Raw genomic sequence first — 24538 nt, 5'->3', positions numbered from 1 at the left:
GGTTTTTTGGTGGAACCAGGGATTGAACTGAGGCCCCTGTGCTTGCCAGGCAAGCGCTTATTCCACTGAGCCATCTCCTTGGCCCAAGTTTGACCTGTTGATTAGTCTGACAAAGTGAATTTACACACTTTGGACACACATACATACTGTATATTTCTTTGCACTATTTAACAGTCCCTTTCATATCACCACAGCTTTTGTTTCTGAATATCTAATTAGGACTGTACTACTGTATGCTGTCACACTGTATAGTAAGCACACAGCAGCACAACTGTGGCACTACTTCCACATGAACTGCTTCCATGATTTATTTGCAGCTATATATATTGATAATATGAAGTCTGTCATATCTGTGAAAATTCACAACTGGAATATTTGTAAGTCAGGGACTACTATATGGCCCTTTTGACAGTACTAATTTTGTCTATTGAACTGTCTTTCTAATGTCCTCATGAATCTTTTCAGAATATGTAGTTTTCTTTATAGAGATTGTTTGCTTCCATGGTTTGGTTAATTCCTAGGATTTTTGTTTTGTTTTATTTTGGTCTTTTTTTTTTTCAAATCAGTGGGGTTGTTTCCTGATTTTTTTTTTTTTTTCTCGGTGGATTCAGTATTGGTTTATAGGAACTGTATTGATTTTTTGTGATAATTTGTAGCCTGACATTTTGCTGAGTTTATTAGTTATGAGTCTGCTATTGGAGATTTTGGATCTTGTATGTAAAGAATCATGTTATCTATAGTTAAGGATAGTTTTACTTGTTTTCTATTTGCTACCCTTTCATTTTCTCTTGACTGATTGCTGTGACTCAAGTTTTGAGTATCACATTGATACATTAGTTCATAAACACTTTTGCTTGTGAACAATTTGGTTCACACAGAGAAATATTTAGCAGAACTTTTTTTTGTAAACTCTGCATGGGATAGCAAAGATAGCCACAGCCAAGTTTCCTTCAGAAAAATGAACATGGCCATCTGTTCCAGAATCATAGATCAAATTAAGTTCATGAACCCCAAGGTAACACTGTATATTGAACAAGAGTGGCAAAATTGGACTTATTCCTCATTTTAGGTTCTGATCAACATCATATGTTAGAGCTAGTGAAAACCTCCTAAAACTCTTCCATGAAACTGAAGAGAAAGATGCCAAATATCAATGCCAAACTGATTCCTTGAAGCTAGCATTACCCCCAAAGTTCAGACAGAACCAACAAAAATAAAAAAGATAAGATTTTTATTGCTGCCTCTGTTTCATACCTTTTTAATGTGTGTGTCCTAAGCTTTATATGTTCTTTCTTCAATTTTGTTAATTCATATTTATAACATAATATTTGGTTTGTTATAAATGGCTTACATCAGTTTGAGGTCGGGATGTTCTATACCTATTTGTGTTAGGGTTTTATCATGAATGGAAGTCAGATGTTTCAAATTATTTTTCCATATCTATTCAGATGACCTGATTTATCCTTCTGCTTATGTGTTGTGTTAAATTAATTGATTTATGTATGTTGAGCTATCCTTGCATCGCTGAGATAAAACGAACTTGGTCATAATGTGTGATCTTTTTAATTATTTCTTGCATTCTGTTTGAAAGTATCTTGTGGGTTTTTTTTGGTTTTTGTTTTTGTTGGTTTGGTTTTTTTGTTTGTTTTTCTTTTATGTTCTTTAAAGGAATTGGGATATAGTTTCTTTTTTATTTTTGTTTATTCTTTCTGAATGTTGGCAGTAATACTAGCTTGAAGGAATCACTTTGGCATTGATATTTAGCATCTTTTTCTTCAATTTCATGGAAGAATTTTAGGAGGGTTTCACTAGATCTAAAACTCTCTTAAAATGAAGCAGTAATTCATCAGATCCAGTTTTTTCTTATGTGTAAGACTTTTGGGGCCAGGGAGATAGCTCAGTAGAATAAGTGTTTGCCCGGCAAGCTCAAGGTCCCCTCAGTTCAACCCCTCATACTGAAGGAGAGAGAGAGAGAGAGAGAGGGAGGGAGGGAGGGAGAGAGAGAGAGAGAGAGAATGAGAGCAAGCACAGTCTCAGGTGATTGTCAGTGCCTGTGGTGCTGATCCAAGATTTTTATTACTGCCTCTATTTAATAGCTTTTTATAGATGTGTCCTAGGCTTTATATGTTCTTTGTTCAATTTTTTTAATTCATATATGTTTGAAAATTTATCCATATGTTGTAGATTCTCCAATTTATTGGTTTCTAAATTTTCAAAATAATTTCTTATAATCCTCTGGATTTTGGCAGTGTCCATTATGATTTTACATTTTACGTTTCTAAGTACATTGATAACAAGTCTTTTCTTTTTTTGAAATTTGACCTAGGGTTTATCTGTCTTATCTATTTGTTCAAAGAATCAGCTCTTTGATTTATTAAACCCTTGGGTTTTTTTAGTCTCAATTTCATTGATTTCTGCTCTGATCTTTGTAATTTCTTTCCTTCTACATCTTTTGGATTTGGATTGCTCTTGTTTTGCCAGAACCATGAAATGCATCACTATTTATTTTGGGATTCCTCTTTTTGTATATTTTTTAAATCTTTTATTTTTTTAATGAGTATTTGTAGCTATAAATTTTAATCTTAGAACTGCTTTCTTGTGTCCTATAGACTTTGGTATGTTGTGCTTCCATTGTTATTTAATTCAAGAAAATTTATAATTTCTTTCCTGAGTTCTTCTGTAACTCAACTCAAGAGTGTTATTCCTGCCTAGCAAGCACAAGGTCATGAGTTTGATTCCTGGTAAACCCTCTTCCTCCCCCACCTAAAAAAGGAATGTATTATTTAGTCTCCATGTGTCTTCAAAGTTTCTGTGATTTCCTTTGCTATTTTTAGTTTCATTCTACTATTACTCAATAGATTGCAAGAGATTACTTTAATTCCTCTAATTCATTTGGACTAACCCCCTGCCTCCATATAATATTACACTTGAAGTCAGAGATCAGCAAACTACTATCCGTACCTGTTTTTGAAAATGAGCTTTCATTGAAACACAACCCCATCCTTTCATGCCAGTTTCCTTATGTGTTATATCTGATTTGAGGCTATGGCAACAAAATTGAATAATTACAACTGAAATTAAATGGCGGGAATAACTCAAAGTACAATGAAATCTTGGTTTTCAAGCATATTTCATTCTGGAAACATGCTTGTACTCCAAAGCACTCATATGTCAAAGTGAATGTCCCATAAGAAATAACAGAAACTCAGATGATTTACTCTACATCCAAAAATACTCATAGAAGTGAGTATTGTAATATAATGAAAAATAATACAGAAAATGCAAAACATAAAGAAAACCAATTAAGCTGCAATTAACCTTTGAAAACCTTCATGGTTAGTGAGAGAAAAGAACGAAGAGGGTTGTTGTGTAAGACACCTTTTGCTATCATTAAGAAATTACTGTCTTCTACTGGCTCAATAAAATCTTTCTTTTCATGCAGTTTTAACAAGAAACCTAACCAGTGACACTTGCTTTTACCTCCTTTCAAAGATTTTGCAGAAATGTGACGTTGCATTATTGTTAAACAGATTCATTACTGACTCTGCTACAACCTTATTTGGGTATTGTTTTTCTACAGAATTTTATGCTGTTTCATATTTTATACCCCTCCTTAATCTCATTTACAGTGAGGGATTCCTCTGCTTTTTTCTCATCCTCTTCTACAGATAAGATCTCCCCCATAATCTCCTGCTGTTGGAAGATAATCACCCACAATCCTGCAGGGGGGAGAGGGACCATTGGCTCAGTTGTGAACATGTGATGTTTGCTGTCATGTACTGCTCTTATTGCAAAACATCACTTGCATATTAAGTTAAAATTATTTAGAAATGTTGTTCATCTTCTGGAATACTCAGTGAACACATTACTCAACATCCAAGGTTTTATGTAGTTGCTCTATTTAACCTTTTACCAAAAAAATTTTTCTAACTCCTGCACTATGTGCTTGGGTATTGTAATCAATGGAATAATTCATTACATTGAATTACCCTGCTTACTACTTGTTTTGGCTTTTTGGAGTTTGTTGTTGTTTTTTTTTTTTTTCTTTTTTTTGGAAGGGGAACTGGGGATTGAACTTAGGCCCTTGCGCTTGCCAGGGAAGCACTTATTCCACTGAGCCATTTCCCCAGCCCCATGTTTACTACATTTTGTAAGGGCCAGCCAAATAACTCAGCAGATTAAAGCATCTGCAAGCAGGTGCAGGGGACTGGGGGGTTGGGTTTCAATCCCTGGGCCTGGCGTGCCAGCCCCACTCCCAGGGTACACTGAGCTGGCAAGTGAGACTAGGAGTGATGGTGTGCATAATCCAGGCTCTTGGAAGGGTGTAAGCAGGTGGATCACTACAAGTCTGATCTAGTAGTGAGACCCTGAACAACCTGTAGACCCTTCCCTAAAAATAAAAAAATAAAAAAAAAAACATAAATAAAAAGTAAATACTAGGCTGGGGAGATGGCTCAGTGGAATAAGCACTTCCTTGGCAAGCGCAGGGGCCTGAGTTCAATCCCCGGTTCCAGAAAAGAAAAAAAGTAAATACTACATTTTGCGATTAAATTGTCTTAGCAAATAAAATAGCAACAAAGTACTGAAAAAGATAGTTATCCACATGTTCTACAGTAATTTACATTAGTGTATATTTAATCAAAATATTTAAATTAGAACATTTCTAATATTTTACAAGAGCTTTACATTTTTATTATTATTCATGATTGATTACTATCTGTACCTCACTGTCCAAGCAGTAAAAATATTACTAGAAGCATAGAAACTGATGGGAGTTAATGAATGCTCATCAGCTTTGTTGTTAGCAGATAAATAGAATTTAGATAAATATGAATCTACTTTAAAGAAAGAATATTAGAGTAATGAGGGAGTTTTCTCTTGAGTCAGTGTGATGTTATGTGAGTAAATTAAACTCTAGTGCCCTATGGCACCTTTTCTGTGTATCCTATACATCTAGAATTTTATTAATTTTATAAATTAATCATCCTTGGGAATATTTTTAAAAATCATGACATAAATATTTTTCTAAGTTCCATGGATCATATTGGGAGTCCTGGTTGAAAAGGCTATGTAAAGAATTAATTGTATTTGCTAAAAGAAGGAAAACAAAAATTAGTAAACTGTCCAGAAGATAAAAATCAGCATTTGTTGTGATCAGAGAAAAATAGTTCTGAAGGGAATAGAAAAACCTGTGATGCCCATTGTTTTAAGCTCTGTATCTGTGGTTGAGTTTTAATTTTCACTGTAGTTTAGCTTTTACTTTCTTGTACTCTTTCCTGTTTTCTTTGTATAAACCAAGTAGTAAGTTGACTCAAGATAAATAACTGTACCAAAATAGGTCATACTCTTTATGAAGGACAAACTCAGATTTAAGTTCTTCAGCTTAATGTGTTGCCTTTTAGCATTGTATTCATTGAATTACTTGACAGTCTGTAGGATTTGTACATTGCCTTCTTCATCTCTCTACATTTTATTTTCTTGGATTGGGGTTTTTGAGGCAGAGTCTCACTATGTAGTTCAAGCTGGCCTTGAACTCGCTAAGTAGCCCAGGCCTCCAACTTGTAGCAACCTCCCTACCTCAGCATCCCTAAGTGCTAGGATTACAGGCATGTTCAGTATGCCCAGCTAGACACTAATGTATATTCCCTGTTTTTATATTTTTAGCTTCTTACTCTTATTCATATAGCATAAGAGTGTTGACCAAGATCCCTAAATGTAAACAGCAGTGGTCACATTTCCTGCCACCCTTATCTCTTAGTCCAGTAAGAAGCAAATCTCTTCCTGTAAAAGGGAACTGCCAGACAGAGCTTTACAAAATAGAGGCATGTGACTTTATTCCTTTGTTTCCCAAAAAAAGCTCACATAATTTTCTAAAGGTGATCGTGCAAACTAGAAATGGCGATAACTTTTTGAAACTACACGTGACAGAATCAGCTGAGCTCTGACCCAGAGACATCTGCTTAGATATAACTGAATATATGCATTGTCGGGAGAGAGGTAATAGTAGGCATTTCCATTCCCAGGACAGGATAACCCTTTCTTTTGTAACTTGTTCACAACACAAAGCAAGTTCTGTGCTTTTTATATAACTCCCTCAGATGCTTTCTCCTCCTACCGTTTATATAGAGTTTTTTTCTGACTTAGACAAAATTATCTCTCATTGGTATTCAGAACTCAATGACCTTCTCCCCTGTTTGTTATTGTAAGTAGAAATGCTACTATATCATTTCTTGCCCTTTGAGCTAGTACAAAGTCTCTTAGACAAGCTTTTAAAGATTTGTTGTCAGCAGTACCTTCAGGGACAATCAGTAAAAGACTTTCTTGGCATTTCTCTTCCAAACCCATCAACAGTTAAACATACTTTAAACTTGAAATTGGTAGGAACGCTTGAATCATAGTGATGAACAAGTTAAGGAACCACAGTGTCAGGTTTCCAGCCCACTTGAGTTCCAGTGAATCAGGGTACGAGGTGCACACTTGTCACATTTTCACAAAAATCTCTGAAAATGAATCTTTGCATTAAAATTACCGCCTCATTACATTTTTCTCTAGTATCTATGATAAGGATTTTGATAATGCCTACTCTCTTTGTTAAGATCATTAATATTATGTAAAACAATCTTTTCATATATTATCTATCTCTCCACATACTTAACAAAGAAACTAGCCAAGAATTCTGTGGGCAAAATTGTTGAAGTTACCCTTATTTGCAAACTTAATTGTATGTCATATTCTCTTAATCAGTTTCTTAGCTTAATAGCCATACTTACAGAAAAAAAAAAAGATTATTCCAGATTGGTAGTATCTAGCTATGAAAATATCAGAGTTCTGCTGACTAATGGAACATTCCCCAGCTCTTCACAACCCAGAAAAAGAAAAAAATAATAATTGATGTTCTTTGTCAGAGTAACATTCCTAAAGAAATACGGCATGAGAGTTCCATTCATAAAATTCAGTACGTCATAGATTGATAGTGTTCTGGGAGACACAGAACCTGATTTGTAACTTAGATCGTTTTTTGTGGGGGGGGTTTTTTGTTTTTGTTTTTGTTTTTTGGTGGAACTAGGGATTGAACTCAGGCCCTTGTGCTTGCCACTGATAGTTCAGTGGAAAAGTGTTTGCCTGGCAAGCACAAGGTCCTGAGTTCAATCCCTGATACCAACAGAAAAAAAAAAAAGAGAAGAAACTTTGACCTGCCACCACCTAGCTGCATGGCTTTCGAATAAACAAAGTGTCTTCTCTTGCAGTGAAATAAAAAGCCTTCTCATCAGATGTATTTACCAGCAAGAGTTCTGGAATCAGACATTTAGCTTCAGATTTTAGCTCATCCACTTGTTCCTCTTATGATTTTTCACAGATTACTGAACTTCTCAATGCTATAGCATAGGGATAAGTGATACCAATTTCAAAAAAGAATTGTAAGGAACAAGAGAACTTGCAGGTATTGAGAACAATGTCTGGTAGACTAAAAAATGTAAGCTAAGAAGGATAACTATAAAAATGAGGATTTTCACTTACAGTTGTCAATGAAGTTCTAAAGTGACATTTGATTGAAATTGCCTTATAGGCAGTTTCTTCCTTCAGTAATGAAGCTTGAAAGGTTAGCAGAGTTTTTGTTCACCCTTTGGAGACTCTATGTACAGTATTCCTGCCAGCAGTTATGCATATTATCACATTCTCAAGGGAAGAACCGTTCTTTGAACTGTTGATGTTAGGTTCACCTCCAGTCACTTTGGACAGGGCCATGAAATTTATATTAAACAAACTCTATTTCCTTTATAATCTCTTATAAGAGCATTTTTCTTTTTTTGAGAAGATTCACTTCATTGGTATCACTAGCGAAGATTCACTTGTTCTTGTACCAAGATCCCGCCCCACACCAAACATAATTATATTGATGTTATGAGGTCATTTCAACAACAAATACTAGGAGGTCCTCAAGAATATTTGTTACCAGTCATTGATTAAACTTTCTTTGGAAATCTAGATTTCCAATGTCAGCAGGACTATTTATAAAATCTAGATTATCAGTCACCTTTTATATCTGGCAGAAATTGTTAGACTTCTTTGCATCCGTTGGAGCCTTAGCACTCAAAGATACTTAGTATTACTGAACAGATAGCAGCCTTTAGCTGTCTTTCTATTAGCTGTCCTTGTTATCACCTCTTTTGTTTGTAAGCTTTTCCCTTTAATGCCCATTCTTTGTATTGTATTGGAAACAAAAACACTGTGCCAAGCTTTTCTAACAGTCTAAACAGATCCAACTGCCTGGACTAGCACCCAAGTAATGTGTAAGTCTGTGTTGTCCTTGAAAGTTGTGGAGAAGAAAGCCTTCAACACAGCCTCAAAGCCAGGCACATTGAGAAGCAATTATGGCCTTTTGCTTTTTTAAAAATTAATTTTCTTGGTACATTTTAGATAAACAATGATAATATTCATCATGGAATTTGTACCTGTACATGGTATATCTTGCTTGTTCTTTTTGTTGTTGTTGTTGTTGTTTTCCATCCCCTCCTATCAGCCCCCTTTCTCTCCTTATTTACAGATCTTTTGTTTCCATTTTCTCCTTCTATCTCCTTTTTCATTTTCCCTTCCTTCCTTTCCCTCTCCTCCTTCCCATTTGAACATTTTCCTCCTGTTTCACAATATCTATTATATATATTGGTTCTTATTTACAGTTTCCATTTTTTTTTCAAAATTTTATTGATAAACAGCAATGAGACAGTTTCAAATCAAATCGGAAGTACAGTTTCAACAAATAATACACTGCATATATTCTTCTTAGTGGTTAATTGCTGTACAAGATGCAGACTTGAGATCCTATTTACAAACACCGTTAGAACAAATCATTCTATTAAGAGAATGCAACTATGTATCTATCCTAACCGCTTTGAATACACAGATGCAAAATGGACATTCATCGGTATACCCTATTTTTTCTAAGTTCCGTTATTGAATATTATAGGTGTGTAAACTCAGCAAAATATTCTAAAAGAGTCCAGCAGCCCATAATAGTATTGGGTCTTCTGTTTAACTGGCAATGTCAGAAATTATTGACCTGAGTCCACCACTGCTCAACATAACAACATGGCTTTACTTCCTATATTTCGTCTTCATACTTTTCTACTGGATGGTTAAGACCAAGGTAAAACAGGACCTATGCAACAAGAGTTGTAGCTTTTTGGTCTGAGAAGGTCAGTGAAATGTCCTCAGGATTTATCCTGAGATCTTGTACCTCAGATTGTAGAACCTTTGTCAGTGCAGCCATGTGGATGAGTCATGGCCATTGCTTGGCCAATGTGCTCTCTGTGAAAGCCTGAGAGAGTGTCTTCTCCCCATGTGACTCTCCTTAGGCACACTCTACGTCATCGATCACTTTCCTCTTTGGCCCCATAATCTTCTTGATCAGAAAATTTGGGACACTACCGAGGTACATGACGTTACAGTACAAGTTCTCATATGTCCTGAGTCTTAATTGACCTTAGAAGGTTAAGGCCAAAATGTTGGCTTTCCTTGTAGCCCTCCTTTTTCTCTAATTTTGGTCTGCAAACTTAGGTTGTTAACCGTCCAGAAGACAAGCTTATTGTTATTATCAAACGATTTAGGCTATCAAGCTTAACCTCACTGTCTCTCTGCATTGCAAACATCTTAGGCATAATAATACAGTTTCCATTTTTAACACCAGAGAAACCATGTGGTATTTCACATGTGTGTCCAGTTTATTTCACTCCAGAGGATCCTATCCACTTAGCTAGAAATTTTATGGCGGAGTAGTTCTCCATTGTATTAAAAAAACTGCATCTGTATCCATTCATCAGTTGATTGGCATTTGTGCTGTTTTGTAACTATTACAAACTGTACTGCTATAAACATGGATATGCATACATGGCCTAGTATGGTGTTGGTTTTTTCTTTTTTTTTTTTTTGGTCTTTTTCAGACCAAAAAAGTTTCACTATGCAGTTCAAACTGGCTTTGAAATCACTTTGTATCCCTAGTTGGCCTCATACTCACAGCGATCCTCCTGCCTCAGCTTCCCGAGTACTGGGATTGTAGGAATGTGCCCCTATACCCAGAAATATGATAGTTTAAATTCTTTAGGGAAAATAGCCAAAAAGAGAATAGCTGGGCCAAATGGGACCTCTAGTTTTAGTTTTTGAGAAATCCTCACACTGATTTCCATAGTAGTTGTACGCCCACTAACAGTGAGAAGGGTTTCTTTTTCCCTGAAGCCCCAGCAGCATTTATTATTGGTTGATTTCTTAATAATGGCCATTATTTCTATAGTGAGATAGAATCTCAGTGTTTTCTTGTCATTTCTCAACTGACCATTTTTCATATATTTATTTGCTGTTTGTACTTCTTTATCTGAGAAGTTTTATTAATTTCAGATGCCCATTTTTTTATTGGACCTTTAAATTTGGGAAGTTTTTTTTTTTTTTTTTTAGTTCTTTATATATTCTAACTGGTAGTCTTTTGTCTGAGGAACATCTGGCAAAAAAAATTTCCCATTCCATGGGCTGTCTTTTCACTGGTGGTGGTTTCTTTTGCTATGCAAAAGATTTTTAATAAGATTGGAGTCCAGTGGTTGATTCTTTTCAATATTTCCTGTGTGATCAAAGCTTTGTTCAAAAAGTCTTTGCATATACCTCTATTTTGAAGAGTTGTACATATTCTCTCTACTTGCAGATTTAGGGGTTTTTTAATATTTAAGTCTTTGATCCATTTTGGTTTTAATTTAGTGCATGTTGAAAGATACGGGTCTAGGCTTAGTCCTCAGTATTTGCAGAGCCAGTTTTTCCAGTACCAATTATTAAAGAGGTTATCATTCTTCCCATGAAGGTTTTTGGCACCTTTGTTAAAGATAAGGTGGCTAAGTGTGTTTGGAGTTGTTTCTGCATGTTCTAGTCTGTTCCATTGAACCTTTGTTCTGTTTCTTTGCCAGAATCATGCTTGTTTTTGTTTTTTGTTTTTGTTTTGCTGTGTTTTTTATCACTGTAGCTTTGCAGTATTACTTCAAGTAAAGGACTGTAATGCTCCTTGTCTTACCTTTGTTGCCTAGAATTGTCTTTGCTATTCTAGGTCACTTCTGATCCCAAATGAATTTTAGGAGTGCTTTCTCTAATTCTGTGAGGTATGTTCTTGATATTTTGATTGGGATTGCATTAAATCTGTATAATAGTTTTGGGAGTGTGAGCATTTTCTATTTTGGTTCTTCCTACCCAAGAACAAGGGATACCTTTCCATTTCTGATAATCCTCTTCAATCTCCTTTTTCTGAGTACTGTAGTGTTCATTGTAAAGTTCCTTATTAGATTGATTCCTGGGTATTTTGTTGTTTTGGTTTTTGGTTTTGTTTTTTGGGGCTATTGTGAAAGGTATGTTTTCCCTAATCCTCTTTCGGGGAGTTTGTTATTTGTATACAGGGATACCACTGACTTTTGAGTGTTATCTTTGTATCCTGCTATGCTACTGAATTTGGTTATTAAATCTGAAAGTCTTTTGGTGAAGTTTTTGCAGTCATTATGTGGAGCATCATGTCACCTGCAAATCATGATAATTTATCTTTCTCCTTTCCTATCCTTATTCCTTTTATTTATCGTGTCTGATTGCTCTGACTAAAGTTTTCAGAGCTATATTGAATACGAGAAATGATAATGGACATCCTTTTCTTGTGCCTGATTTTAAAGTGAAAGCTTTCTGGTTTTGTATGTTTAGTATGGTATTGGCTGTTGGTTTGTTATAGATGATTTTTACCAACTTAAGATAAAACCATCTATTCTAGTAGGGTTTTTTCATAAATGGGTGCTGGACTTTTTCAGAAATGTGTACTTTCTGCATCTATTGGGATCATGTGCTTTTTGTCCTTGGCTTTGTTGATATGGTGTGCTACATTTGTTGATTTGTATATGTCAAACCATCCCTGCATCCCAGGAATGACTCCTATTTCGTCATGGTGTATAAGCTTCTTGATGATTTGCTGTATTCTGTTTGGTATATCTTATTGAGAATTTTTGCATCTATGTTCATTAGGGTGATTGGCCTGTAGTTCTTTTTTCTTTCTTTCTTTCTTTCTTTCTTTCTTTCTTTCTTTCTTTCTTTCTTTCTTTCTTTCTTTTTTGGGGGGTTGGATCCTTCTCTGGTTTTGATATTAGGGTAATGCTTGCTTCCATGAATGAGTTTCAGAATATTGCTTCCCTTTCAATTTTATTAGGAAGTTTGAGGAGTAGTGGCATTAGATCTTCTCTCAACTTCTTATAGAATTCAGCAGTTTGATTACATTTTCAATTTCATTGACTGATACTCGTTTAAAATCTTTATATCTTCTTGATTCAGTATTGATAATTCATGTGTATCTAGAAATCTACCCATTTCTTCTGTTTTCTCCATCTCTTTAGAATACAGGTTCTTGAATAGATAGTCTGGATTTCTGCAGGATTCATTTTGATTTTACCGTTTTCATTCCCAACTGCATGGATTTGAGTCTTTTCTTTCCTTTTTTTTAATAAGGTCAGCTGAGAGTTTGTCAATTTTATTTAATCTTTCAAAGAACCAACTCTCCAATTCATTGATTTTTATATTGTTTTCATGGTGTCAATTGCATTAATTTGTGCTCTAATCTTTATAACTTCCTTCCCTATATGAGCTTTGAGTTTGACTGACTCATCTTTTTCTAGAGGTTATAGCAATAAGTTGTTTTGACCTCATTCTGTTTTTCTGACATGGGAATTTAGTTCTACACATTTCCTTCATAGAATGGCTTGTATTATATCCCATAAGTTCAAGTATGTTATATTGGCATTATCATTTAATTATAGAAACTGTCTAGTTTCTTTTTTAATTTCATCTGTTGCTCATGGGTTGTTCAGGAAGGTGTTACTTAATTTCTATGTGTTTGTGAAATTTTTCTAACTTATTTTGCCTGATTTCCAATTTCATTGCACTGTGATCTGATAATGTGTGTGGGATAATTTCAATTCCTTTCCATTTACTTAAGCATGTTCTGAAGCTAGTATGTAGTCTGTTTTAGAGAATGTCCCATGTGCAGCTGAGAAAAATGTGTATTCTAGTGTTGTGGGGTGAACACTCTGTAGCTATATACTAAATCCCTTTGTTCAAAAGTTTGATTCATTTCTGACATTTCTCTGTGGTTGCTTTTTTGTTTGTTTGTTTTGGTTTAGTTGTTTTTTTTTTGTTTTTTTGTTTTTTTGTCTATTTGATCTTTTTGTGACAGTGGGGTATTAAGATCTCCCATTACAATTTTATTAGTGCTTATTTCATTGTTCATGTGCTTTTATGTTTTATGTAGTTGCATGTACTATATGGTACCTATATATCTATGGTTGTCTTCTCTTCCTCTTGGATTGTTCTTTTAACAAAAAGAAGAGGTAATTACCTTCTTTTTCTTTTCTGATCAGTCTTGGCTTGAAATCCACTTTGTCTGCAAGTAGATGACTACCTTTGCTCTTTTGTGGGTTTGTAATGAATGGAGTGTTATTTCCCATTCTTCGAGTTTTAGTCTGTGAGTTTCCCTATTAGTTAAATGTGTTTCTTGTATGTGGCATGTTGTTGGATCTTGTTTCTTTTTTTGCAGAACCCGGGATTGAACTCAGGCCCTTGGCTTGCCAGGGAAGCGCTTATTCCACTGAGCCATCTCCCCGGCTGGATCTTGTTTCTTAATCTATTCTGCCAGTCTGCTTCTTTGGACTAGTTAATTGAGACAATTTACATTAATGGTTATAACTGATATGTATTGAGTTGTCCTTGTCATGTCATTTCCTTTTGTGGACTCCCTTTCTTTCTCCTCTGTTAATTGTTTGCCTTGCACGGTGGATTAATTCTATTGGGGTTGTAATCTTCGTTTTCTCTTTTTAGAGCATCCTTCAGAACATTTTGGGGTGGTTTGGTGGGCATGAATTTCTCCATGTTTTCTTTGTCATGGAAGTATCTTATTTCTCCGTCAATTTTGAAAGATAGTTTTGTGGGATGCATTAATCTGAGCTGTAAATTTTTTTTTTTAGGGCTTGAAATACTTCATTCTAAACTCTCCTTGACTTAAGGATTTGTGTTAAGAAGTCTGTTTGTGACCTTTTGAATAAGTGCTGGTTTTTTAGATTAAGTTTGAAGACATTGGGCAATTTTCTGCACATTACTATTTTTTCTATTAGAAAATGTTCTCATTATAGAACCACTATACTAGTTTATTTGTTCTGGGGGGGTGAATATGCTATTTAATCTCCAGGTGAAAAAAAATCTAAAACTTTAGTTTCATTTTTCATTTGTTGTTTTAGATACTGCATATGTATTAGAGTATTTTGCATCTGAAGATTTTTTCCCAGCCTTGTTGAGATATAATTAACAGATTTTTTAATGAGTTGTGAAAAATGTAAATTCTGCATTCGCACATGTATTCTTCAGCACCATGTGGAAATTCTGTTCCTAGATCTGTGGCCTATTTCTTACTCTCTTGTGTGCTAGTACAATGACATTATCACAGACATTCCTTATATTTCTGGAGAGCAGAGTTGATTTTTATATGTACTTACACAAAAATGATATATTAACTCTCATTTTTAAACTACCCAATATTTTTTTTTTAATTTTTTTTTTTATTTAAGTGTGTGTGTGTGTGTGTGTGTGTGTGGCCAGTTCAGCCCACCAGGGGGCGGGGCCAGCTGGCATGTGGTGCTGGGGGATTGAACCGTGTCCCTGTGCTTTGCTAAGCTTGTTCTAAGTAGGTGCTTTAGACCAATGAGCCATCTCACCAGCCCTACCCAATATTTTTTGACTGTTAAGTTCCCAGTGTGTTACTAGGAGCACTATAAAAACCAGTATTATAGAAAATATTTTTCAAACACCAGATTAGATAAATTAGGAAATTAAGGATGTACCCCCAAAGGTAATATAATTGCTCCTTTTTTTAATCATTTAACCATTTTTAAGTGTGTGCTTCAGTTTTACTAATTGTATTCACAGCTCATCAACCAGCCCTTCACATTTTAAGAAATTTTTTGTAATTGCAAAGATTATAGTGGGCGGGGAGATGGCTCAGTGGAATAAGCACTTGCCTGGCAAGCGCAAGGGCCTGAGTTCAATCCCCGGTTCCACCAAAAAAAAAAAAAAAAAAAAAAAAAAGATTATATAACCATTGATTAAGCAGTATTTGTTCATTTCCTCTCCTCAGATGCTGATAATTCCATTGTACTTTCTGACTCCTAGATTTTTTTTTCTGTGATGGCAGTGTCACTATGTTGCCCGTACTGTCCTTGAACTCCTACACTCAAGTGATCTTCCTCCATTACCCTCAAAATTAGCAACAGACATGTACCATGGTGCCCACTATAGTAGAATTCTACAATATTTGTCCTTTGTGTCTGACTTATTTCACCCAACATGTTGATCGTGGTTTAGAATGTTGATCCATACTGGATCGTGGTTTAGACTATTCTCTTGTGACAGGATAATATTCCAATGTATGATTATACAATTTATTCTCTCCTGTTGATGGATACCTCAGTTGTTTCTGCCTTTTGCTATTGTATGCTGCTGAAAACACTAATGCACATGTTTTTAGAGTATTTGTTTTTAGTTCTTTTAGATATAGACCTAAAAGTCAAATTGCTGAATCTCATGGTAATTTTATGTTTATCTTTATAAGGAACCATCAAACTGTTCTCCATAGCAACTAAATTAACATTTACATTTCTGTCAGTAATGCTTAGAGGTTCTATTTTTTACAAACCTATACCAACACTTGTTGCTTTCTAGTTTTAGTACTAATCTTCCAAATGAGTGTGAAATAGAATGGGTACATCCTTATTATAGTAGAATATTACCTCTTAGTTTATAAGACTCTCTACTTGAGTCAGTTGGTATGTTTTAAACTTTTTGCCTTTGTAAATAAGATCATTATTTATATAATGACAATAATGATGATGATATCATCCGCAGCTTCAGTTTTTCTGTGCCCAAATTTTGTTAACAGGAATAATGACCTTTGTATTATGCTTTAGAGCATCATATTGAATAAAATGAGTAATTTATTAAGGCTATAGGCTCTATTGGATGTTCGGCTGCTTTTGTAGCTATACAACTTAAGAATATGAAATTGAATTGCAAATGATAAATTGATGTTGTTAATTGTTTAAATCAAAATTTATCAAATTCCAATAAAAATAAGATTTCCCTAACAGTGATCTGGGAAATAGGAGATAAAGTAATTGTAAGAACATGACCAAAAACATTGCTTCTCAAACTTTAAAATGAAGAAAGGTCATTGGTAACTTTGATGAAATGCATATTGTAGTCTTTAGGTTTCACAAGCCTTACTCTTCTTATTTAACAAGCCCATGAGTAATAACAATGCTACTTGCTAAAGACTATGCCTTGAGCAACTAGACTTTAAAGTATTTGTTACAATAAAACCAAATTGATCAAAATGTTTTACAGCTTAGTCGTATAAAATAAGGGACACAAATACTGGGTAATCTGTTTAGAACTTTTAACATGTATGAATTAATGTACTGACTTCAAACAAAACTGTTCAGAAGTCATTAAGCTTTGGAATCATGTTTTCATTTCCTGTATTGATATGTTTTATATCGCATCACTATGCCTTAGTTTTTACAACTTTAAAATTAGAAGAGTGCTTCCCACCTGTTGTTTTTTTTTACCTTGATACTGATGAATATTTTTAACTTTTTTTTTTGCTTTCTTCCTTAGGGAGTGCCTTGGTGAAGCACACGAGCCATGTGACTGCCAAACATGGAAAAACTGGCTGCAAAAAATAACTGAAATGAAGCCAGAAGAACGTAAGAGGAATTTTAGCTAGCTGGGCTACATGCTTCCTGATGCATTCAAGAAAATGCGGTCCCATTTCTTACAATGTTTACTTAAGAATTAGATTTCAAATTTGTTAATGTGAGAGGAACCCATGGTTAGCATTGTCCCTCTGACCAGCATTGTTTTAGATGTATTTAGTACAGGGTCTCACCTCACTATGTAGATTGGACTCATAGTGATTCTCCTCTTTTAAACCTCGCAAGTGCTCGGATTACAGGCACGCACCACCATGCCCAGTCTCAGGTGCTATCTCAGCACACCTGGGAGCAGGCCAGCACGGCAGCACACCAGGGGTCGAACTCTGGCTGTGGTGCTCTGCCAGTAGATGCTTCAGTCCATGAGCTTTCTGGCTGGCCCTAGATGTAATAGACTCTTGCTGAAAGAAATCATACAAAACTCCCATGTTTCTGATACGACTTTCCAGCCTAATAATATAAACAGGGCAAGTAAAAATCATCTTTCCTAAAAAAAAGTCCCCCTTTTTTTAGCCCTTCTTTTTTAGCCTTGGTTGGACCATCCAGCTGTACTGTGCCTCAAGGGAAACTCGTATATGACCTATCGTGAAAAGCTCTTCTCATTTCTAGTAAAACTTCAGTAAAGAATAAGACAAGTGAATTCTTTGCTGTTATGTGATTCTGTACATTTACTTTTATAAATAGCCTATCTGTAACTGTTATCACTGACTGAGACTTCTATAAATGCTGTTTTATTGTCCTCACAGAAATGCTATCAGATGATGTTAGTGATCTCATTCTACAGAGGAGGGCAATATTAGGTTAGATTGGATGACACAAAACACATGCTTAGTGATAAAATGGTTTTATGTTTTTCAGGGGACTTTTGCCCCCCAGTACTGAGAATTGAATCCAGAACATTTATACTGAGCTATATCTGTAGCCCTTTATAAAAAAATTTGAGACATGGAGTCTTGCTGAATTGCCCTGACTGGACTCAAACTTGTGACCCTACTATCTCTGCTTCCCAGAGTCCTGGAATTACAGATTTAGGCCCCTGTGCTCAGCAGGACACCTTTTTAAACTGTTCCCACAGCAATGCCTACAGTTAGCAAATAACTACATGTGCTTGGCAATAATTTCCCATCCCTTCAAGTATTTTTAAATAGCTCTTTGCTTTCAAATTAATGCAAATGAAAATTTTATTTGGGTTTTTTATTTTTGTAGTATTTATTATATAGTTGATATATGTGAAAATACAAAAAATAGGATGCCTTCTATGCTCGTAGGATTTACATTTTAGAGATATCAATTGTAAATGCTAAAAAGAATTATAAATGCTGTTTAAGAATATTGTTCCTGGGGGCTGGGGAGATGGCTCAGTGGAATAAGCGCTTCCCTGGCAAGCACAAGGACCTGAGTTCAATCCCTGGTTCCACAAAAAAAAAAAAGAATATTGTTCCTGTGATAAATTGTGGATATGGGGGAAAAACAAGGAGGTCAGTTATCTCTGGAAGAGGGTTATGAAACACTGCTTTTTAAAACAGTTGGTGGGGCTGGGGAGATAGCTCAGTAGAATAAGATCAAGGACTTGAGTTCAATCCCCGGTCCCGCAAAAAAAAAAAAAAAAACAGTTGGTGCTTAAGTTACAGCTTAAAAGCTAATCAGTGTTATTCCCAATGACCAGAACAGGAAGGGCATCCAGACAGTGAAAGGCATTTCTGTGAAATAGCATAAGATATTCAAGGACTGCAAGTTCAAGATGGCCAGGGCTGTGGTGCGTGAGGGTAGAGTGAGAGGATATGCTTACTGAGCAGGCTCACTCAAAAGTGTGGATGATATATCAGGGTCTGTTGAAGCACTATCTGAAGCTACATGAGTATGTCCAGTTGGAAGCTATGAGAACTTAAGACAGGCAGTGTGTGAGGCCAAAGTTGGGGTGGCATGTATACTAGAGAGGTAAGAAGGTGTAATTTTAGGAACTTGTAAATTTAGTGTGTTGCCTAGATTCAATGTACTGTAAGAAGTCATTAGTCTACCATGTATTATCTTATTTTTTGGTTTTTGTTTTGTTTTGTTTTTGGTATTTGGTATAGGGTCTCACTATGCAGGTCAGACTTGTAGTGATCCTCCTGTTTCAGCCTCTCAGGCATAGGCGTTACAGGCGTGTACCACCACACCCAGTCCTGGCGACCACCTCAATGCATTGGGAGCAGGGCCAGCATGGCAAGTAAGGATCAAACTGGGATCAAACCCCAGTCCCTGCACTTGCCTAGGAAGGCACTTAATCTACTGAGCTATATCGCCTGCCCTATCTAATTCTTGAATAAAGAATTGCCAAAAGTATCTGATTTGAGATAGAAACCAAGTATTTTGAGGTTTTGTTTTTTAGTTATCCCTTACTGTTTTAAAATTGACTTGCTCATTCCATATACACAGGTAAGTTTTTGTACAGAAAGGGAGAAAAACCTGGCTAGTGAGAAAAGATTATTGATGGACTTGTGAGAGAGCATCTTTGCACATGGTAATGATGCATGTGATAATGATTTTCATAAGAACAGGAAAGAAATAGAAAAATTTGAAAATAGTATTCATGTGTGTACATGGTTTCCACTGGTGGCCAGAAATAGACCACAAATTGAAGACTGGAGATCATCCTTAGAGAGTCAGAGCGAATGCGAAGATGCCTGAGAAGTATTCTGCCAGAAAAGGAGCTGAAGCCAAAACTGCAGAAAAAGCCCTAGTCACCAAGGAACACCTAACAGTTTTGTTACTGTGATATGTGTCCTTCACATTGAAAGCCCTAGTCACCAAGGAACACCTAACAGTTTTGTTACTGTGATATGTGTCCTTCACATTGAAATAAGGTGATCAGAAAGGAACTATTATCAGCCACTTAGGTTTATGAAATTTTGAATGATATTTAAAGGAAAAATAGAGAAAGTCTACTACTAAAGTAAGATACTTTGTAAGAGTATGACTAAATTCTGTTTTAAGTTTATATATTACTTTGGACTAAATATTTTCTCTTTTTGTAGTTATGCAGCAGCATCAGAAAATATGCTAAATTCAATTCAAATACTTGCTTATAAATATTTAACTAGTTTTTTTAAAGCATTGAAATTAATTATTGTATCTAGACAGAACAAGAAGCAGGAGTGGTTATATATTTTGTGAAATGATAGTTAATTTATAGGCCAATTCAGTTCAGTTCTTCACAAGTAACTTTTCATTTGCATACGTTTTGGTTCTACTAATATGATCTGAAATTCTGTTATAATGTACTTCTTCTCTAAATGAAGTTAATGTTTCTAACCAAGAGACCCAAACATAACTAGATTATCTAAGGAGATGCAAATGAAGGACCATTTTGTATCTGTATATACAAAATAGTTAGGATAGATATACAGCTACTCTCTCTTAATTCAGTGGGAAGAAAGATTTGTACTAGTAGTGCTTGGCCAGGATATCATGTCTGCATCTTGTACTATGAATAAGCATTATTCTTAGACAACAATATGCAATGTGTTAATTATTGAAACTGCCCTACTAATCGGTTTTGAAACTGTCTCATTGCTCTTTGTTTCTCAATAAAATTAATTTTTAAAAAAACCTAGATTATCTAGGAAAAGAAAATCAAGGTAAAATAGACATCTAACTGAGGAAAGGAGAAGAGTTTGGTATTTAAAGCATATCAGAGATACTCTTTCAGGGGCCGAGGAGATGGCTCAGTAGAATAAGTGCTTACCTGGCAAGCGCAAGGGCCTGAGTTCAATCCCTGGTTCTGCCAAAAAAAAAAAAAGATACTCTTTCACAAGTTTGATATTTTAGTCATGACTCAGAAAGTTTGTAGGGCGATGAGGTATCACAGGTGTTAAAGTAGCATTACAAAGAGATAGATATGTAGCTTAAACAAGTTAAGAGAACAAAAAAAATGCATTTTTCAGCATAATTTTTTACAGTAATAGTTGGTTCTTTTCTGAATATGATTTACTTCAAGCACTCCACTAGAATGCAGTTAAGAGTTAGCATTCTCTCCAAAGGCATAAGAAAAAAATTGTTATGTTGCAGTCCACAGGGCTGCTTTGTTTTCATGCCTTTGTGCTTTATTTATTGTAACAATGGACAAAAGAGTCATAAGAGTATGTTAGAGTCTTGGAGCTAGAAATAATGTTGATGCTTAAGAGAAGGAAAAGGCCACTACTTTTAAACAAAAATTTGATGTTTTAAATGTGAAATGTACTTAGTAATTATTAGGTTTTATAGCAATGCCTTTTTAAGCAGCATTTCCTCCACAGTTTGACACTTAACCATAGTATACTAAATTTCTTCTGAAACTGATCCCCCCACCAAGGTTTCTGGGAATTCTTCCCATGAACTCCCTATCAAAATGAGTAAAGGTAAAGCTGGAATCAAACCTGATCACTGTATTACAGCTGTTGTTTCTCTTTGCTATATGGAGATAGGACTAATATTAATGATCTTGTGGTGATGTTGTATTAAATCGGACTTAGGTAGATGGACATTCAGGGTTCAAGATAGCCTTTTACTGCTAGGCTCTATGAAAAGATTCTCAGTGCTCAGCCCCTCCAATTCATAGGAGCCAATTCCCAGGGGTTTTTAGCCCAAATCTTTGTCTCTCTTCCCTCTCCAGGGGCTTGTATCTAATAATCACATAACTTTTCCTTACGTTAAAAACTCAAAAGAATCTGTTTTCCTGCCTTATTTTCTGCCTTCACCACCCTTTTTAACCTATCTTCTTGTAGACAAATTCTTGATTGGAGAGGCCCATATTCATCTAAAGTGATCCTTTAAAAAAAAAAAAACTGATGCAGTTAGAGCTAAAGGAAAGGGGCTTGTTTACTGGAATTCTTGCAGGAAAAATTTATTAAATTATGTATCTAAAATTCTTTCCAGCCTGTAAATGTCTTTGTTGGAACAGGGGAAGAATTTATAAAACGTAAAATTTAGAAACTTTAAAAACAATGGCCTTCTTTAAGATTGAGATCCCAAGTAGGATAGGTAAGAGTTTAAAAGATAAAAGGTAAACGTTGTTATGGGAATAGAGAAAGTGTAAGAAATTTACCGAGCGGGGGACTAGATCCTGAAGGACTTTGTGTTCTTTGCTGAAACAGTTTGATTTTATCTTATAGTCACTTGCAGTTGATGGGGAGCAGTTGAAAGATTTTAAGCAGATTTTTATTTTTGAAAAATCACTGTGTAGACAGTATAGAGAGGAATAGGAAAAGGAAGAAGCTGGGGAGATACTTAGTTTTCTATGCTTTCATTGTCTAGGCAAGAGATATGGAGGACCTTAACTAAATCAGTAAAAAAGAGTGAATGGAAAGGAAGCAGCTATGAGGAAAAGGTAGAACCCATGGGATGCCAGGAGTGAAGGAGCAAGGAGGGTGTGTTGAAGATTGCACTTGTCCTGCGTTATTCTAGGCAGGTGATCTTCGTATCGTTTACTGGGACAGGCATTAGAAAGGAGCAGGTTTGAGGAAAATGATGTTTAATTTTAGGCATGTTGTATTGAATTCACTTTAAATTTATCTAAAGTAATCATGGGTTTTAAAGATGTTCTTACTTCATGCTTTTCACCATGATAAAGAATTTCTTATGCTTGTAACTGACCTAGTTAAAAAATTGTTGTCTACAATAACCAGTATTTTGAGGGTTTCCTTAGTTATTTGGATTCAAATTTACAGAGAAATCATCTTAAATCAAGGTTTATAAATACAGCACATTTGGAATAGAGTTTATTAACTTATGATTATGCTACTCAAAATGAAGCAGGTAAAAACTTTCCCATAGATCCTAATAGGAAAATAAATGTATGATTCAAATGGAGAAACAACCTACAAAGAGAAGTCTGAGTTTCTACCTGAAGTTGTACACTGTGTCATTTATTTTTCTGTTTGTGCTTAATATCCCCAAGTTGTGGGAGTTAGTGAAGCATATGAGGATGCAGCCAATTGCCTCTGGTTGTTAACTAACTCCAAGCCTTGTGCTAATTGTAAGTCTCCAATACAGAAGAATGAGGGCTGCAATCACATGCAGTGTGCTAAGGTAAGAATGCAAAGAATATTTTTGTGCTTTGTCGTTGGAATTTTAGTTTGTTGGTCCAAAACAAAAATAATACTTGCTAATGAAACCATCAATTAAATAAGAATTCAGTATTATCTTGAAAATGAGCCAGGGATGTAGCTCAATTGCTGGGGATATAGCTCAGTGGCATAAGCATCTGCCTGGCAAGCGCTAGGTCCTGAGTTCAGTCCCAGTACTGGGAAAAAAAGAAAATGAAAATGCCAGTGAAGATCTACTTGGCTGAAAAATAAGTTAATAATCATTATTTTAGAGAATTAAAGTATATCCTCCTAGTTTTGCTGTTCAGAAAGAAACTACCAAATGTTTAAAATAAATATTGTATAATTAGCCTAATAACACTTTATTAATCCATACCTACATTTGTAAACTTTTATGTCTTAAAATTGTGTTATATCTTATATTTTTCTTTTTCATAGGTAGTGTCATCTGTATCTAAAATTATAGAGAAGATAATGTACTTTGTGCTAATTTGAAATATGAAGTTCAAATTAAGATTCCAATAAAATACATTCTATCAGTATCTTCTGTAGTTAACTTGAATGTTTAACCCTGAAGCTTAGTAATCATTATTCTTATAACTTGCATAGGAATGGCAAATGATTTTGCAAGTCTGGATTATTACGAAATTAATGTAAATGAATCAAGTTGGTGAGCAATAATGATTCCCTAAGAAACAGAAAGAAAATGCAGTGTCCTGAGAAAAATGCACACACAGACTTGCCTCCAACATCGATACTATTCCCTGTGCCCATCCTTCCTAGGAAAATCTGCTGTAGGCAACAAGATGTGTGAGGAAGTATAGACTGACCATAAAAACCAGTAGCTGGCTGCTGAGCTGGAATCCTCCACTGTCTATTTCTTCTTTGCACTTACCAGTACTACTTAATAATGTGTGCAGAGCAAAGAAATGTTTTCATGAACTATGCTGATTACATAAACATAATCCAGCTAAAACAGATTTTGCTTAAACTTCTCTTTCATTTAAAACTTTTATATACTTGGCCTGTATATGTAATAGTCTTCATATCTGAGGTATTTTCATTGAAAATAGAAACTGAAAAGTAGGAGTTTGGTAATATTGAAGGCTTATCTAAAAGGTAATAACTTTGCTGCAGCAAAATCAAATATTTTAAAAACATTATTTAAATGTGTTGGTAGAACATGTTATGTGTAGTGGAATTCATGCTTTTAAACAAAGACTTAATCATAGTATGCCATTATTAATACCATAATGTTATCATTCAGCAGGCAGTTTTTGATTTTGGAATCAAATGTATTAAGCATTTTAGCAGAATAACAAATTTGGTCCTCTAAGGCTTACTTATTTTAAAGACATGGCTTATTCTATTTACTTTTCCTTCAAATATGTTTATCTAAATTTTTGTTAAATATTTTAAATCACTTATAATAATTTTCCTTATATGATTTGTATTCAACTGTATGCTATGACAAAATATGCAAATTATTAAAGTTTTATATTCTTTCTTCATCCTAGAAGATAATATTTAGCTGTTACTAAGATATATGTTATTTTTATGTATATGTCAAAATGCTCTGAAAATGTGGACTGTTTTCTTTTCAAGTGCCTCTGGAGCATTATTTAAAAAGTGACAAATAGGTCATTAAAGAAAACCCCA

The 24538-nt window shown here is 35.0% G+C and overlaps 1 protein-coding gene across 8 annotated transcripts in view; it reads left to right on the top strand.

Moving 5' to 3' along the window:
- The window catches only part of Ankib1 (ankyrin repeat and IBR domain containing 1), a 156545-nt gene that overhangs the window by 106741 nt on the left and 25266 nt on the right, over nt 1-24538 (top strand). For all 8 annotated transcript variants that reach the window (XM_023706525.1, XM_023706527.1, XM_023706528.1 and 5 more), the window contains exons 10-11: nt 16720-16808; nt 22732-22862. In XM_023706525.1, the coding sequence (XP_023562293.1) occupies nt 16720-16808; nt 22732-22862 (220 nt within the window). The remainder of the gene's footprint in view (nt 1-16719; nt 16809-22731; nt 22863-24538) is intronic.

The sequence above is a fragment of the Octodon degus genome, unplaced genomic scaffold, assembly GCF_000260255.1.
Source record: "Octodon degus isolate 3935 unplaced genomic scaffold, OctDeg1.0 scaffold00262, whole genome shotgun sequence".
NCBI lineage: Eukaryota > Metazoa > Chordata > Mammalia > Rodentia > Octodontidae > Octodon > Octodon degus.
This window is presented reverse-complemented; position numbering and strand designations above follow the sequence as displayed.